The 15,129-nt window shown below is 36.1% G+C and overlaps 1 protein-coding gene across 4 annotated transcripts; it reads right to left on the bottom strand.

Annotated features, from left to right (window-relative positions):
• Positions 1-629: 629 nt before the first annotated feature.
• On the bottom strand, positions 630-14,882 carry phtf1 (putative homeodomain transcription factor 1). 4 transcript variants are annotated; one of them, XM_084101131.1, is made up of 18 exons: positions 14,535-14,882; positions 14,303-14,334; positions 14,168-14,224; positions 13,998-14,067; positions 12,828-12,986; positions 12,458-12,638; positions 10,989-11,112; positions 10,724-10,903; positions 10,401-10,649; positions 8,519-8,647; positions 7,573-7,842; positions 6,111-6,242; positions 5,433-5,519; positions 4,126-4,176; positions 2,376-2,531; positions 2,134-2,229; positions 1,926-2,051; positions 630-1,623 (listed from the first exon to the last, which is right to left on the bottom strand). In XM_084101131.1, the coding sequence occupies exons 2-18, from the start codon at positions 14,330-14,332 to the stop codon at positions 1,603-1,605; spliced, it is 2,118 nt and encodes a 705-aa protein (XP_083957257.1). In that variant the 5' UTR covers positions 14,333-14,334; positions 14,535-14,882; the 3' UTR covers positions 630-1,602. The 4 variants fall into 4 exon arrangements, with proteins under 4 accessions (XP_083957257.1, XP_083957258.1, XP_083957259.1 ...); XM_084101132.1 differs by having other exon boundaries at positions 14,303-14,391; positions 14,535-14,673; XM_084101133.1 differs by lacking the exon at positions 4,126-4,176.
• Between the last annotated feature and the right edge of the window lie 247 nt (positions 14,883-15,129).

Below are 15,129 nucleotides of genomic sequence, written 5' to 3'. Positions count from 1 at the left end.
GCCAAGCGCGTGAGTGAAGGTGTGTCTCTACGTCACCTTTTACTTACCGTAATACATGCAAAAGAATGACAGCACGTCCGTCTGTGTGGACTGAAGCTCAGTTGACTTCAAAGGGAAAGTTCACCATCAGAGCACGCGGTAATGTTTGGATAAAGGGATAGTTCACCCTAAAATGAAAATTTTGTCATTTACTCACCCTCATTTTGTTCCAAACCTGTACGAGTTTCTTTCTTCTGTTGAACACAAAATAAGATATTTCAAAGAACGTTTGTAACCAGACAGTTGACGACACCCATTGACTTCCATAGTAGGAAAAAAAATACTATGGATGTCAATCGGTGCCATCAACTGTGTGATTACCAACATTCTTTAAAATGTCTTATTTTGTGTTCAACAGAAGAAACTCATACAGGTTTGGAACAAAATGAGGGTGAGTAAATGACAACATTTTCATTTTAGGGTGAACTATCCCTTTAACCAAACATTACCGCGTGCTGATGGTGATTTTGATTCCTCTGTGACTCGACTCATTTGAATCACCCATTTGTTCATTTTTCGATACTTTCCTATTACGTTAAAGCCACAAGAGGCTTTTATAATAATATAGAAAAAGACAGCTTAAATAAATATAAGAATTAAAAAGTTTTAATAACGCTCATTCGTAATTTACATATTAATCATCATTAGTATTGCTTGTATGATTGATTCATTCAAAAGATTCGTTCACAAACGAAATACAGAATACACAACGCTTGCCAATGATTGCAGTATAAAAAGTACAGCAGTAAAATCACTATATCCACTTTTTCACTTTTTTTCATTAATGATAAATCAATGAAAACAATATAAAACATTATTTTTGGGGGGCATATTTAATGGCCAGGAATCAAGATTTTCTTTGAGTCGTCAGAAACACATTATACTTAAATGGTATTGAAGTTTTATATGTGCCCCCCCCAACCACAAACTCAAATATTTGGTAAAGGATTGATGATTACAGATGACTTTCAGAGAAAGGTTTGTTTATTTTAATACAACGCCATTGCCAATAAAAAGTGCTTCCTCCAAGAGCTTCAGTGTGCAAGTTTTTCAGTACCCTTTTCTAAAAAGTCAAGACTTTCATTTAATTGCCCATTCACAGCAGTTGACAAATCCATGTCTCATAAATAGCTTATCTAAAAGTACTGTTATATGCAACTATCCACAAGGCACATAGTGGTTCTGATTTAAGTGGTTGCTTCAAGACCAGATAATACACTTGCAGAGGATACAATTATGAGAAACAGCGAGCACTGGTTGGAATATAACAGCAAGCTGTTAAGCAGTTACCGTAAGCAAGTGCATCAAGAAAACCCCCTGCAGTCCGGCTGTGCTTAATGATTCTACAATTCAAATGAGGAAAACTCAACAACAAGGTCGAGCTGAACACAGGTTTACTCGGTCTGGCCGAAGGCACAGAGTATCGAGGAAATGCATAAGTTTGGTCAGTAGATTTGCACAGTTTTTAATAGATAACTTGGTCATTTAGTAGGTTGTGCACAAGCACACTTAAGAGTCTGTCTGGCCCCAGTGTTAAGATGCTGGCAGTGTAAAGGCATCACATCAAGGTTTAATCTTCCAGAGCTGTTAAAAAAAAAAAAAAAAACATATGACAGACATTGTTAAACCTGTTAGTTAAAGATTGCTTGTATATTTTGTACTGCTTAAACACCGGTATGATAAAAGTCAAACACTATAAAGAGTGAGCAACTCTAACTGTCCTGATAACAGGAAGAAGTACAAATGCATTTATGACTTAAGTCATAAAAAAACAGATCATCAAGTTCAATAATTACAGACATCTGCATTTCAGCGGGGCAATAAAACAGACCCAGGAAAAAGCTGCAGATAACCACTGTACTTAAGAGCGCAAATGTTCCCCTCACCCGGATGTTGAACCCTAGTAAATCGCTGACAGCAGCTGAGATGGCTGACAGGATGACCACTCTTGTGATATTGTAGACGAGCGGATTCACTGTCAGACCCAGCAGGCGAAAAGGAGTGTCCAATTCCTGAAAACAGCAAATGATGGTCAATGCAAAGCAAAGCGTGTTTTATTGTTCTCAATGAATGATGCTTTTCTAATGGTCTCACTTTTAATAATTTCGTGGCCAGCCTCAGTACGTTGTTCACTATGTTCAGCTGGTCCTTTTTGTTTGGTTTCTTCTCCATCTTAAGATACAAGTTTATCTGAAGCAGAAACGCACAGCTCAGCCGTAAGCAATGTTGACCGTATTTATGCGCCTCGCTGAATGGCCTCTCGTACGTGTGAATGGTTCACTTGTTTCTGAACAATACTGCCTCTTTGTTCTGTGCAGCTGAGATTTTTATCTCACCTGTTCAGTCAGAAGCACAGAAGCGTTGCTATATTTTCGGTTGGTCTCTGCTCCGAGGGTAGCGAGGCGTAGGAGGAAGACTGTGAGAGCAGCACACCAGACCATCAACTCCCAGTTGGTCTCAGAGTCCAGAAAAGTGTGATGACTGTGCAAAAGCTGAAACACAACAAGCGTTATCTTCCCGTTTCCTTTGCTATATTATATTAGACAGTCAAATCTTCAAACTGTGAGAAGATTTAACAAGCACAGTAATATGATACTTAACCTTTTATAAACACCTGAAATCACTTTATATATATATATATATATATATATATATATATATATATATATATATATTTATTTATTTATTTATTAAGTTCGAGAACCTGAGTGACAGTGTTATATTATTATTTATATACTATTATAGTATTTATAAATATTTTGAGTCAGCTTTTATTTATATATCTTCATTTAAATATTTTATTTTAAGTTTTAGTCATTTTGTTGTGCTTTTGTCATTAAATATTACTATTTAGCTTTAATTTTCTTTTTTCGGGTTTTAGTTTTAGTAATTGTAATACTTCAGCTTAAACTTATTTTAAGTTTTTTTTCCCCATTTAAGTTTTTTTCTTTACATTTTTATATTTTATTTTAGCTTTAATCCAATGAACAAAATTAAAATGATTTTTAATAGTTTTAGTTAACAGCCTGAAAACTTATGAATAGGATGAAGATGTCCAAATTTCTTATTTTAAATTTGATTTTAAATATTATTATTTTTTCTTCCATTATAACTGCCCTTCAGAAGCAACAGAAGATACTTACACATTTCCCGGAAGACAAATAAAGTAAAATTTACCTTAATCTTCAAATTCAAAAAGTTTTCAACCCCGGCTCTTAATGAATTGTGTTTTCCTCTGGAGCATCAGTGGATGTTTGAACCTTTTTTAATAGTTGTGTTTGAGTCTCTCAATTGTCCTCAGTGTGAAAAGATGGATCACAAAATCATAGTTACTGCTGGAAAGGGTTCAAATATGCAAAAGATGCAGGAAAACTGGAAAATTTGCTGGACCTGAAGGATTTTTTCAGAAGAACATTGGACAGTTTAACTGCTCAGGACAAACAAGAGACTCAAGAACAACCATCACAAAAAAAAAACAACAACCGAAAAACAGATGTCGATCATCCATGTAACGACACACTTTTGAACAGGGTCATTTTTAAAATTCAGCAATTTTTTTTGTCTTGTGGACTATATGTAAACATATTTACCTAAAATATCTTATTCAGAACAGTACTAAATAAAAATAACATGCATTTTGTATGATCCCTTTTATTTTGTTAAAAAACATTAACTTTCTGCAGATTCTGCAAGGTGTATGTAAACTATATGAGCACGGTTGTATGTATAAATTTCACATTTGATGTCAAGGAAAACTTAAGCGACATAATCTCTGGGAAAACACAAAGGGCCTGTTTACACCCGGTCACTTCATGCGTTTTATCTGGATAGCTATCTGATCGATCGTGAATAGACCAGGTGTAAATGCCCCTCGAACCGCTTCCAAGACGGCTTTAAATCCGATCACACAAACCACTTCAGGAGTCTGTCCGAGAGACACGTTCCAAACGAAACTGGACAAGTGTAAATCACCACAAATGAGTAGCCGAGGCAACGGACAAACTGCCGCAAATGAAACTGAAAGCAAGTCGCAGACGGTCAACACACAATCATCTTCATTAAAGTAGTGAGACTAAATTATCTTACCAGTGCTGATGGCGCTCTCTCTCCTATTGCTGTCTCTGATCTTGAAATTCGCTGATGATAAATAAAATGCAGCTCATATCTGTTACTTTAGATTTGCATGTAGCGAGGGAATTGAACATCGGATTTATATTCGTTTTGTGGAGACGCATTTACATGGCCAAGTGTAAATCGAACTGTTTTAACAAATCAGATCATGCTATCCGATCAGTAAAAACACATGAAGTGACCAGGTGTAAACAGGCCCAAAGAAATTTACAATATAATAGAAGGCTCGACAATAAGGGCCCGGGGCAGCTTTATCATGCATTTGCACAGGTTTTGCCAATTTCAAATTTTAAACTATTTAAGCGCAAGACGGCGCGAAAGAGAACTCAATTCGGGGCGGTTTTCATGAAGCCACCTCTCACAGCATACCAGTGCTGAATTGAGTTCTCTTTCACATGATAGGATAAATACACACAAAAAAATATATCAAACTGCCCGTTTTGGTGAGTATTAATTTAAACAGTTGGTTATTTCTTGTAAAGTGAAAGTAAACAGTTGGGAGGAAATCGCATTTCGATCCGTGCATTAGTTCTTAAAGTGACAGTAGCCTAAACTTGCTTAAGTCCTTAATGTTAATTCAAACAGCAAAAGATACAGAGAAAATCACTGACTGCTCTTGACTGAGTAACTTTAGCAGCTTTAATAAGGGTTTATAAAAGGAAGACGATGCACTGTTATTTTACATTTGATTACTTTATTCAATTTCTGTAGGTAGTATTTCTTACCCAAATACTACTGTTAGACCTCCCTTAACAACTTAAAGCACTTTTTATCTGTGTTCTACTTGAAATGGCCCAGCATTTTACTGCAGAGCAAATACTGTGTGCAAATATTAGTGTCACTGCCTCTTGATGGTGGATCTGGTGAAGAAGCTGCCAATTATAGCTTTGAGAATATGTTTGAGAATATGAGCCAGATGCTGAATGTACTGGGAAATGAGCTCTGCTGGTGACAGTGATGATGGTCAAAATTATCTGCTCAAATTGATCTCTTCTTTGTTCCAAAAGCTAACGAAATATGCTTGAATTTGAATTGTTATTCAAATATCAGGAGTTTTTTATTTCAGCAGTTAGAGAGCCATCTGCAATAGATATAGATCCGGGTCGGTAAAGACCCGAATATGTAATATGATTGGCGAAACATTCATGCATTAAGGGTTGAAGGTACAGATGGAACAGGAATAGTATTTTTTTGAAGGCAAAGCTTAAAAAGTATGTCTAAAGGGTGTGTCAAAAACATTGTGGAGTAGAACAATAGCTGACCTGGGCACAGATGATAAAGGCAATAGACAAAGCCAGGAGGAAAATCGATGACACAATGACATCAACAGAGCGCTGAGGGCCTCGTCTCTGTTAAATAGAACAAAGAAATTATTAAAGTGATCTTCATATAATGTGAACTAGGTATCTGTAAACTACACTACACAAATGTCATAGCCAGCAGAAACACGCATTCACTTTCATTTGTGCTTATATAAACAGACTGGTTGAGCAAGTTGGCTTAACATGTAAAAGCAAACAAAAAACTTTTACCCTAAGTCTACAAAGGACAAAAATTATTTTCATGTTTTGGCTGAAATTAAAATTCTATACTATTTTGTCTAAATAAATGAAAACTTTAAACACTAAAATCTCAAATCAGTCATTTTCAATGCTTTAGGCATTTAGGCATAACAACATTATACTGTATACAAAAAAATATATATTTATTTTGAGATTTGATAAAGATTACATTTAAAAGGGTTAATACATTTTTATTAATAGATTAACATTATGTGAGCATTAGATGACAGGAAAGGTAATGTAAATGTAAAAATGTAACCGTTTCTTCTTTAATATGTTTGATTACTAAAAGAAATATTGCTAATATCAACACATGATATAGCCTAGTACTGATATATTGAGCATCTCTACATGTAAACTGTAGTAGGAAGAGGATACCTTCAGGAATGATCGAAGTGAAAGCCACATCTTGATATTCTGTACTTTCTTCAGCCGAAAGTGAGGAATCTCCGATTTTTTGGCTTTGCGTGCAGATGTGAGATGGCTGAAAAGTTTCGCAAATAAAAGGCGCTGTGGATGACATCACATTTGTTGAGAACAAAAATCCTGACTGGCGTTATACAGATTTTGTGGCACTAAGGTGTTTACACGACACCATTTTCAACTAAAAATGGAAAACTTTATGTGATTTGGCCGTTCATTTAGGCCACAAAGGTGTTTTTGGGGCCTGAAAATGCAAACTTTGATACCGTTATCATCTTCGTGCAAACTACAAAAACGCAAATTTGTGAAAGCTGACGCCATGCACAAGCGTGTTACATTTTCAGTCTAAAGGCATGTAATGTATATTTACAAAGTGACATCGCCAACTACTGGCCTGGCATGCATATTACAGAATTTTTAGTTGTTTTCACAGATCCGTGTGAACGGGGAACGTTTTGACAACGCTGTCGCTAAAAAAAAACGCAAAGAAAAACTTTTCCTTGTTTAGTACATTGCTGTCGTGTAAACATACTAGAGCTGCACAATTAATCGTTAAAAGATTGCAATCTCGAATCAAACACCCACGTGACCTTATTCCTAACTTACAACAATTCTCCAGTGTCTATTAAAGCTTTGACAAAAGCTCACCAGAACATTCAGATCTACGCGTGGCGCTGCCACTAATCAGAAGTACTGGGATAAAAATGTATAGTTTGCATATAAACACTGATGCCTACGGTTGAAAATAGAGCAAATCGACTTTTAAAAGTAACTTGTCGCTTCAAATAACGGTTCTATCGATTGCATCGTTACGCCACTAGGTGGCGACAAATGAATTTTTGTTTGTTTTTTTTGTTGATTTTTGTTGTTGTCGTCAAATCATTCATTCAAGAGATTCGTTCAAAAACGCTGATTCATCCAGTAATAAAACAAGTGAAGTCTTTATGAGCGAGTAATTGAATCATTATTTCAAACAGATTTTTTTTTAAATAAAAAATAATTAATTAAACATTTTTAAATACTAATTTTTAACATTTTGTCAGAACCGCTAGTAAATTAATTAGTTGTCTTTTCAGAATTGTGGGAGAATCGTGATCTCTTTTTGGAACAAATAAATTGTGGTTCTCAATTTATCCAGAATCATGCAGCTCTAAAACGTACCCTAAGGCTCAGCACACTTTACAATAAAGTTCAATTTGTTATCATTAGTTAATGCATGTTAGCTCAAAATGCATCAGCTAATGCCCATTTATATAACTTGAAATGTAAAAAAATTTATTAGAATATAGAACTGAACATAATGTAACATTACGGAAATTAGTGTTTTAGTCAAATGGTGGCCTCAAACATAGCATTAATAATGCAAACACTCCAGAGTGCAACATACAAATTGAAGAGAATTAATTTTCATCTTCACCTGTTTATACGTCCTCTCAGCCACACACATCATGAAGAAGAAAAGTCCAGAGAGGAAAACTCTTTCCATTGTGGTGATGATGAAGAACGCATAAGACAAGGCACAAGGCGGCCCGATGGCCACTGCTGGAAGTTCCTCGAGGGAAACAGAATTGAGATTGGTAACATCCAGTTTCTGTGCCAGTCTGAAGCAGTATGGCAGCAGAGCCAGTGAGGCCGTGACCAAGCTGCCGAAAATAAGATAACCCATCCCTTGCTCAACCACCTTCACCTGGAAACAGAAATCATTCACCGTAAGTTAAAGGAACTGTATGTAAGATTGTGGCCAAAACTGGTACTGCAATCACTTTCAAATTACTGTAGAGCGGTGTATCCCCTCCCCCTCCCCCCCGACTCGAGGTTGCCAGATATGCTGCAGAATCCAGCAGGAACGTAGGCTGACACGTTTGTAGCTGCAGCTGTGGTAACTAGAGCAGAGCTGGCAACCCGGATGCCGAAACACTACTGACTTCGTGATTGGTAGATAGGTGGAGGGTGGAGCATCAGGCCAAAACACAAGATGACAACATCAACATCAGTTGAGGGCTGCAACTATCACTTTTAAATGACAATATCCTGGTCGGACTACTGTTGTCAGTGATATAAGTATTTGAAATGAACATGATTTCTTAATGTCTAGTGACATATCAGGGCCATTTTATGATTAATTGAAATACATTTCTTACATACAGCTCCTTTAACAGCAACACTGACTTGTTACTTCTGAAATGCAAATACCAATGCAAATCTCTAAAACAGTCAGTGTTCAAAGGCTTACATGGAGATTTACATTGAATTTGAATAAAATGTACTTTAAGAGAGAAAGTCAACAGTACTCTTCCCGTTCCAGGCAATTTAAACTACTTAAGAAGAAATAAACGAGGCAGAGAGTTAAAGAAGGACTTTACTCGTGTGAGAATGATGCCACTGATCTCCAGGACGGACATATCAGCTTTTTTACACTCTCCTTGCTCCCAGATTATGGCACTGACGCGGTCTTTGGAGGGGTGGCAAGCCTGCAGCCATGAGAACTGGTGCTAAAAGGAGATTCAATTAAGAACAAAATGAATAATGTAGTCAGAGTCATTTCTATGCCACCTATATGCTATTTGATGAGGTTGTTAACCCCAGTAAATTAAAGGAATTAAGGCCAGTTATGAATTCCACACTTCTATGATAAGCATGGATGTCATTTTTTAAAAATAAAATTTATTTTTACATTTTTGGGGGGACATCAAGTTAAGTATGTCAAGGTGGTGCAATTGTCGTGATATCATAATGAATAAAAAAAATAATTATTGAAAAACTACAGCAACATAATGTTTTTTTGTTGTTTTTTTTACTGTATATTAATATAAAAAAATAAAAATAAAAAAAAAGTCTGGAGAAACAGTAATGTGGCCCAATCAACATGCAGAAGCAAAAAAAAGGAATAGAAAAAAGAAAAGGAAATTATATCATGACCTAATGACTGTCAAGTTCAATAAGTTTCTTGAAATATCAGATTATTTGACCTTTTTGTGACATGGCAAGGCCAGTTCAGGTTGTATAATGTCATGTGGCGTGAAAAACCTTTTTACCTTGAAAAATACTTATTTTTTGCCCTGGATTAACATTATCCTGGATTAAGCTAATGGGCAGTTAGATTTACAAATTTCACACTACACATTAATAAACCCTGGGTTAACATTATTATTAGCATATTCATGAGGTTGTGCTCAGAATTGCTGGTCTATCTATGGTAACTAAATGCATTTGCTGTTGTGGCTCGACATTTTAATCGTTGCCTTCAGACAGACACTAAAATTAAAGATGCATGAAAGTATCTTTACAAACTGTACACAGCACATGAATAATAAATTAGGTAATTATTGTTAGTATGTGATTTGTTGCCCGTCTAAACAACTTACTTGTATATTCTAAAGGGGTGGTCACACTACACTTCTAGATCCATTGACTTCCATTCAAACTCATACGAATGCGGGAGACAGGAAACGCAAGCTCATGCGAAGAAGTTTCACATTCACCATAATCCATACAACCCCAGTGGATAAATTAATGTTTTCTGAAGTGAAGTGATAGGTGTGTGTAAGAAGTTTTTTTTAATAATAAATCATTGTTTGCAATTTGCTGTCTTACGAGTGATCACGAGAGGGACGTAACTTGTGACACGTGACATAAGTGTGTTGTGTAGCTCACACAAGAAGTGGCTTCGGCGTTACTTCTAGCGTGAACTTCACAATGTAAAAATGTATTACCGCTAAACAGTTCACAGCATAATCTTAATTTGCACTGGAGGGGTTAAAAATCCTCTTACGAGGGGTTAAAAAGATGTTAAACCAGGGTTTAAGGAATAGTTCACCCAAAAATGAAAATTCTGTCATCATTTACTCACCCTTTTTTTCCAAACCCTTAAGATTTTCGGTCATCTCCAAAACACAAATTAAGATATTTTTAATCAAATCTGAGCCAGTTCTGTACTCTCCATTGACAGCTAAGCAACTACCACTTTGATGCTTAAAAAAGTTTTTAAAACTAATCCCATATGAATCGAGCAGTTTTCTAAAGGGACACAGTCACTTAGATGATTAACAGATTTATAGTTTTATTCAGCGAACCTACCGAACCTGCTTGACGCGCGGGAACAAACCTCACTGGTTCTTTCGGAAGCTCAAACGCGCTGCGTAACGTATGAGAATGAACCTCAATGGATAATTTTTGGGTGAACTATCCCTTTAAGCAAAGTGTGAAAAGTCACATTACATTTTTTACAGTAAAACAGCAGCCCACCTGCGGTAAGGCCTCATCCTCATCACTAGTCAGAGTGATGCTGGGCAGAGGGAGGGAGTGGCTATGACTGTGATGCTCCTCCTCCCCACTGTCACTGCTTCCTGTGGAGGCGGAGTCAGGATCATGCAGAAGCTCCTCCCATAACATATCATCTGTGTCAGAGGCTGGACGCGAGCCCTGTGAAGGCCGCAGAAGCTCAACTTCAGGTGGCATAGCTGGGGTATCTTTTGGCATCCCATTACTGTCTCCCTGTATGCAATCACACAATGGTAATGAATATTCTGAACTATTTTACAGACTTTTGCTTTTAGTCAGATACTCACCTGAGTCTGTGGTGGCGAATTGTTCTTGGGGACTTTGTGAAGTCTATTCCTGAGCGCTCTGGCATATTTTGGAGGTGCTGATGAGAAGAGTCTCTCTCTTTGCAGCTCTGCTTCATCTGCCTCCTCTTCCTCACTGGAGAGATCTTCAGAAGCCCCATACGGAGGCCTCCTCAGGGAGTTCTGCAAAGCCCAGAGGGTCTCAATCAACACAAACATGAATGTTCATGACTCTTCAAAAAGTGCAGTTCAAAGGAAAGTGTTTTACCAGTCTCTTCTCTGATCTGTAGAGCTGGTTGTTGTCTTCAAGTTGCTGGGGTTTGAGTTCTACTATCCCTCTCTCTCTGCTGCCCTCATCCTCAGACCTCTTTGCTTTTCTGCTCTTCCTCTGTCTATGAATAAACAACAACAAAAATCAAAACACGACACAAATTGAATTCGATCAAAAGAATACAGTATTGACCAAACAGAAGCCAGAACCTGGCTGTTTATAATCTGTTTTATAATATATCATATTAATAGTATGATGTATTAAATTTGGTGCCTGTTTTGACACTAGGGTCAATGACATCAGTGCAATTTGTTAGACCAATTAATTTATTCAAAAATAAATAAAAATGTAATCCATTCATACAATGACTTGAGAACTTGTATTATGTGCATGTTTTTATTTTTTTAGAATGAAAATAATTTTTATGTATTTTTTGTCCTGATATCATTACAAAAAACAAACAGAAAAACAAAAACAATTGTTCTTAAAAACAAAAATTGAAAAGTAGTGTAACCTAATCGTTTCACTGTTTATATATAACATTTGTCTGCCAAACTAAAGTCCAACAAACATGCAGAAACAAAGAAAAAAAACAGGATATGATGTCATAGAGAGGAACCCTGCAGATACTCATGACTGTGTCTATGGTGTGTCAGGGTCAATGGGTGCTTCTCAATACTCAAATTGATGCTTCCTCGTTTCCTCGCTCCTCCGTCCTCCAGCCCATGATCCGGAAACAGATCGTCTTTCTGAAGGACATCTCAATTCTCTAATTGCATCGAGAGGAATGCGAGGAGCGAGGACGGCACAGGTGTATCCTTCCCTCGCATCCTAAGGGGGTGGAGCAAGGGTGGACACAAGGAAAGGGAGCAAGGAAAGGAAACGAGGATGCAGAAATTAAAAATGAGAAGCACCCAATAAGTCTCTTAAAATACATGATAATTTGATGACATGAGAGGTTGTAAAATTTAAATTGGTGCAACTCTAAAAAAAACGAGTCATATTTATGAATTCATAATTCTTGACACTTTTAAAATACAGCTTTTTACCTTGAAAAATATTTCAAATGTATTATATATTTTAAAATATTTTTTAAAATAAAGCTTTTAAGCTGTAAGAAAAACGTGTTATTACTTTTTACTTGATTATGACTCCACAAACATTTTTTAGAGCAATTAAATGTAAAGTTTTCATGAAGATGGTATAACATTTTCCAAAACCACATGACATCAACATGAGTACATTGGCACAAGAACTTGGCACATGTGTTTTTCTTTATTGTGGACACTCTTATTTGTCATTGACCCACTAGTGTCAGCTGAACACTGGCACTGCTGATTAAACTGCCAGCCTTGCAGAAGATTAGATGTATTGGCCATTTGATGAGAGAAAAAAAACAAAAAAACACTTGGTCCTTTATGGCTCCGAGTCAGTCTCTCACAAATCTGACACATCAGTAGCTTAACCTTTTCCTGCGAACAGGGCTGGCTGTCCGGCTGGGGACAGGGCTGTTGTCCGGGCTTCTGGAGGTTTCTGTGGATACTATTTGGCAGTGTACTGTACCCAACAACAGCATGAGACACAATGGACCCACAACCTCACTGGCACAGGCTGCTGGTACCTCAAAATACAACACCACTCCTGCCACTGAAATTAACACAAATCCATCAGAACATGGCATCATATTGAGAATTTTAAGTTGAGTTAATTTCCAATTGACTTCGAATGTATTATCATTAAACTACATGTATAATCTCTCAACGAAATCTGAAATATCCAAAGAATGATTGAGGAAACACATTTTATGTTTTGCTGAAAAGAAGAAAAACTGCATACCTTGAAGTAAATACAGAACCAAGATGAGGGTGGAGATGCATTTAGATGTGACTTGGATCCACCACTGAAAGAAGAAAGGAAAGAAGAGGACCCTGACCAAGCCTTTACGAGTCAGAGCGGTCCAAGGGCTCTCCGGTTTGGCCTTGCTAAACGTGGAACCTGCAGTTGTAAAGACACTAGTTCAAAAACAGCATCATAACGTAAAAACTGTAGTCATTTTTAATTAGGAAAAGAATGCAACAATGTAAAAGTAAAACCCTATTAATTATTTACCTGTTAGTTGCCGTAATCTATACAGTGACATTTTTTAAACATTCAAAAGTTTGCGGTTGGTAGGATTTTTTACGTTTTTGAAAGACATCTCTTATGCTCACAAAGACTTCAAAGTCAAAGTATTTGATAACAAATACAGTAATATCATTACAATTTAAAATAGATGTTTTCTTTTTGAATATATTTTTTAAAATGTAATAATCTATTTCTCTGATGGCAAAGCTGAATTTTCAGCATCATTACTCCAGTCTTCAGTGTCACATGATCATTCAGAAAATTATTCTAATATTCTGCTGAAAACAGTTTTGCTGCTTAATATTTTTGTGGAAATCGTGATACTTTTTTAAGGACTGTTTGATAGGATAGAAAGTTCAAAAGAACAGCATTTATTTGAAAAATAATTATTTTGTAACATTATAAATGTATTTTCTGAGAGTTTTAATCAATTTAATGTGTTACTGCTGAATAAAACTATTAATTTCTTCCAAAAAAATTTGTTTTAAATTTTAAATTTTAATTTTACAGTAAATTAAAAAATATAATTTATACAATTTATACTTGACATTAATGTATTTTCAGTGAAAATTGAAACGGTGTTCCCAGAAGCCCCTGTATGATACATTACACTTGATTATCTTTAGTTAACTAAGTAGTTGAAATAAGTTGATATATTAATATTGTACATTTTAATTATAATATCTGGTTTTAAACTGTAAAACATACAGGCATGTAAATGTCATCCTGTGATTCCTGAAACAATGTCACTTTTACAGTGAATTTCTGGCAACCGTTGCTGCCTGTTTTACCGTACATTTTTACAGTAGAGGTATGATCTGACAGCCTATAACAATTATCGATACGTAATAGATTCAGATGCAAAACTTGATAGTAACTCACCTCTCACTAAGTCAACATCAATGAGGTCTGGCTTGATATGGCCAGTCTTCTTAGGTTTGCTTCCAAAGCCCTGCTCAAAAAAGGAACAGAGTTTCACACATCTGATTGCATACATTTTACACAATATTCAAGAACCACATCTATGCTGCAAACACAAACTGCCACATTACCTTGAGCTCATTCTGTTCCAATGATTTTTCCCAAATCTGCTGATCATATGCTCCAATCTTTGACACAAGATCATTAGAGAACTTTTAAGCACTCACAATCTGTATTTACTGTAAGACAGATGTAGAAAGGCTCACCTTTTTCTGATACCATGCTATTCCTGCCATGTCTGAAATACATTAGGTCAGGTCATCTCAGGCAGTAATATCAATAGAATATTTCATTCCTCGAAAGAATCAGATATTCGAATTATGTCATCGCTTACAGTAAAAAAGGAAATTCCTGCTCGCAGTTGAAGGTACAGCAAACATAGGAAGCGACTCAAGTTGCTGGCTAAGTTCAAGGAAAATTATAGAATATTAAACTTACCTGGAGCCCAACATTCGGTATCTGCCTGCGATTCCTCAGCAGCGCGTGTTGAGTCTTGTCAACATTTTCAGATGTTTATGTTGTAGATAAAACAAACCTCGCCCCCTACTACAGTTAAACTATCTGACGCTACATCATAAACATCTCATTAAAATGCAAAAACAGCAGTCTAAAGTTGTGAGATAACTTTATTTACTGTTAAACCACCCTGGCATCAATTCGGTTAAATCTGATCGACGATAGAAATGCCTTCTTGTAAAAGAGAAGTGATTGTTAAAGTTCCCACTCTCATCAGCGCCTGAAAGTTTGTGTGAAGCAAGCGACGACAACCAGCGTCACATCAAATGTGAATGGCGTAACTGTATTTTGTACAAAATAAACTTTAGTAATAAAATAAAATAAAATAAAATAAAATAAAATAAAATAAAATAAAATAAAATAAAATAAAATTATAAAAAAAATAATTATCAGTGAAAATGCTTCATTTCTGTTTTAAGGTCCAATGTTTATAGAACTCATATACAATGTGAACGTGTGAGTCGAATCTTTACGATGAATCAGTCTTAATCGGTCCGAGCGGTCATCGAGTTAGCAT

The sequence above is a fragment of the Abramis brama genome (assembly GCF_963993115.1).
Source record: "Abramis brama genome assembly, chromosome: 23".
Classification (NCBI taxonomy): domain Eukaryota; kingdom Metazoa; phylum Chordata; class Actinopteri; order Cypriniformes; family Leuciscidae; genus Abramis; species Abramis brama.
This window is presented reverse-complemented; position numbering and strand designations above follow the sequence as displayed.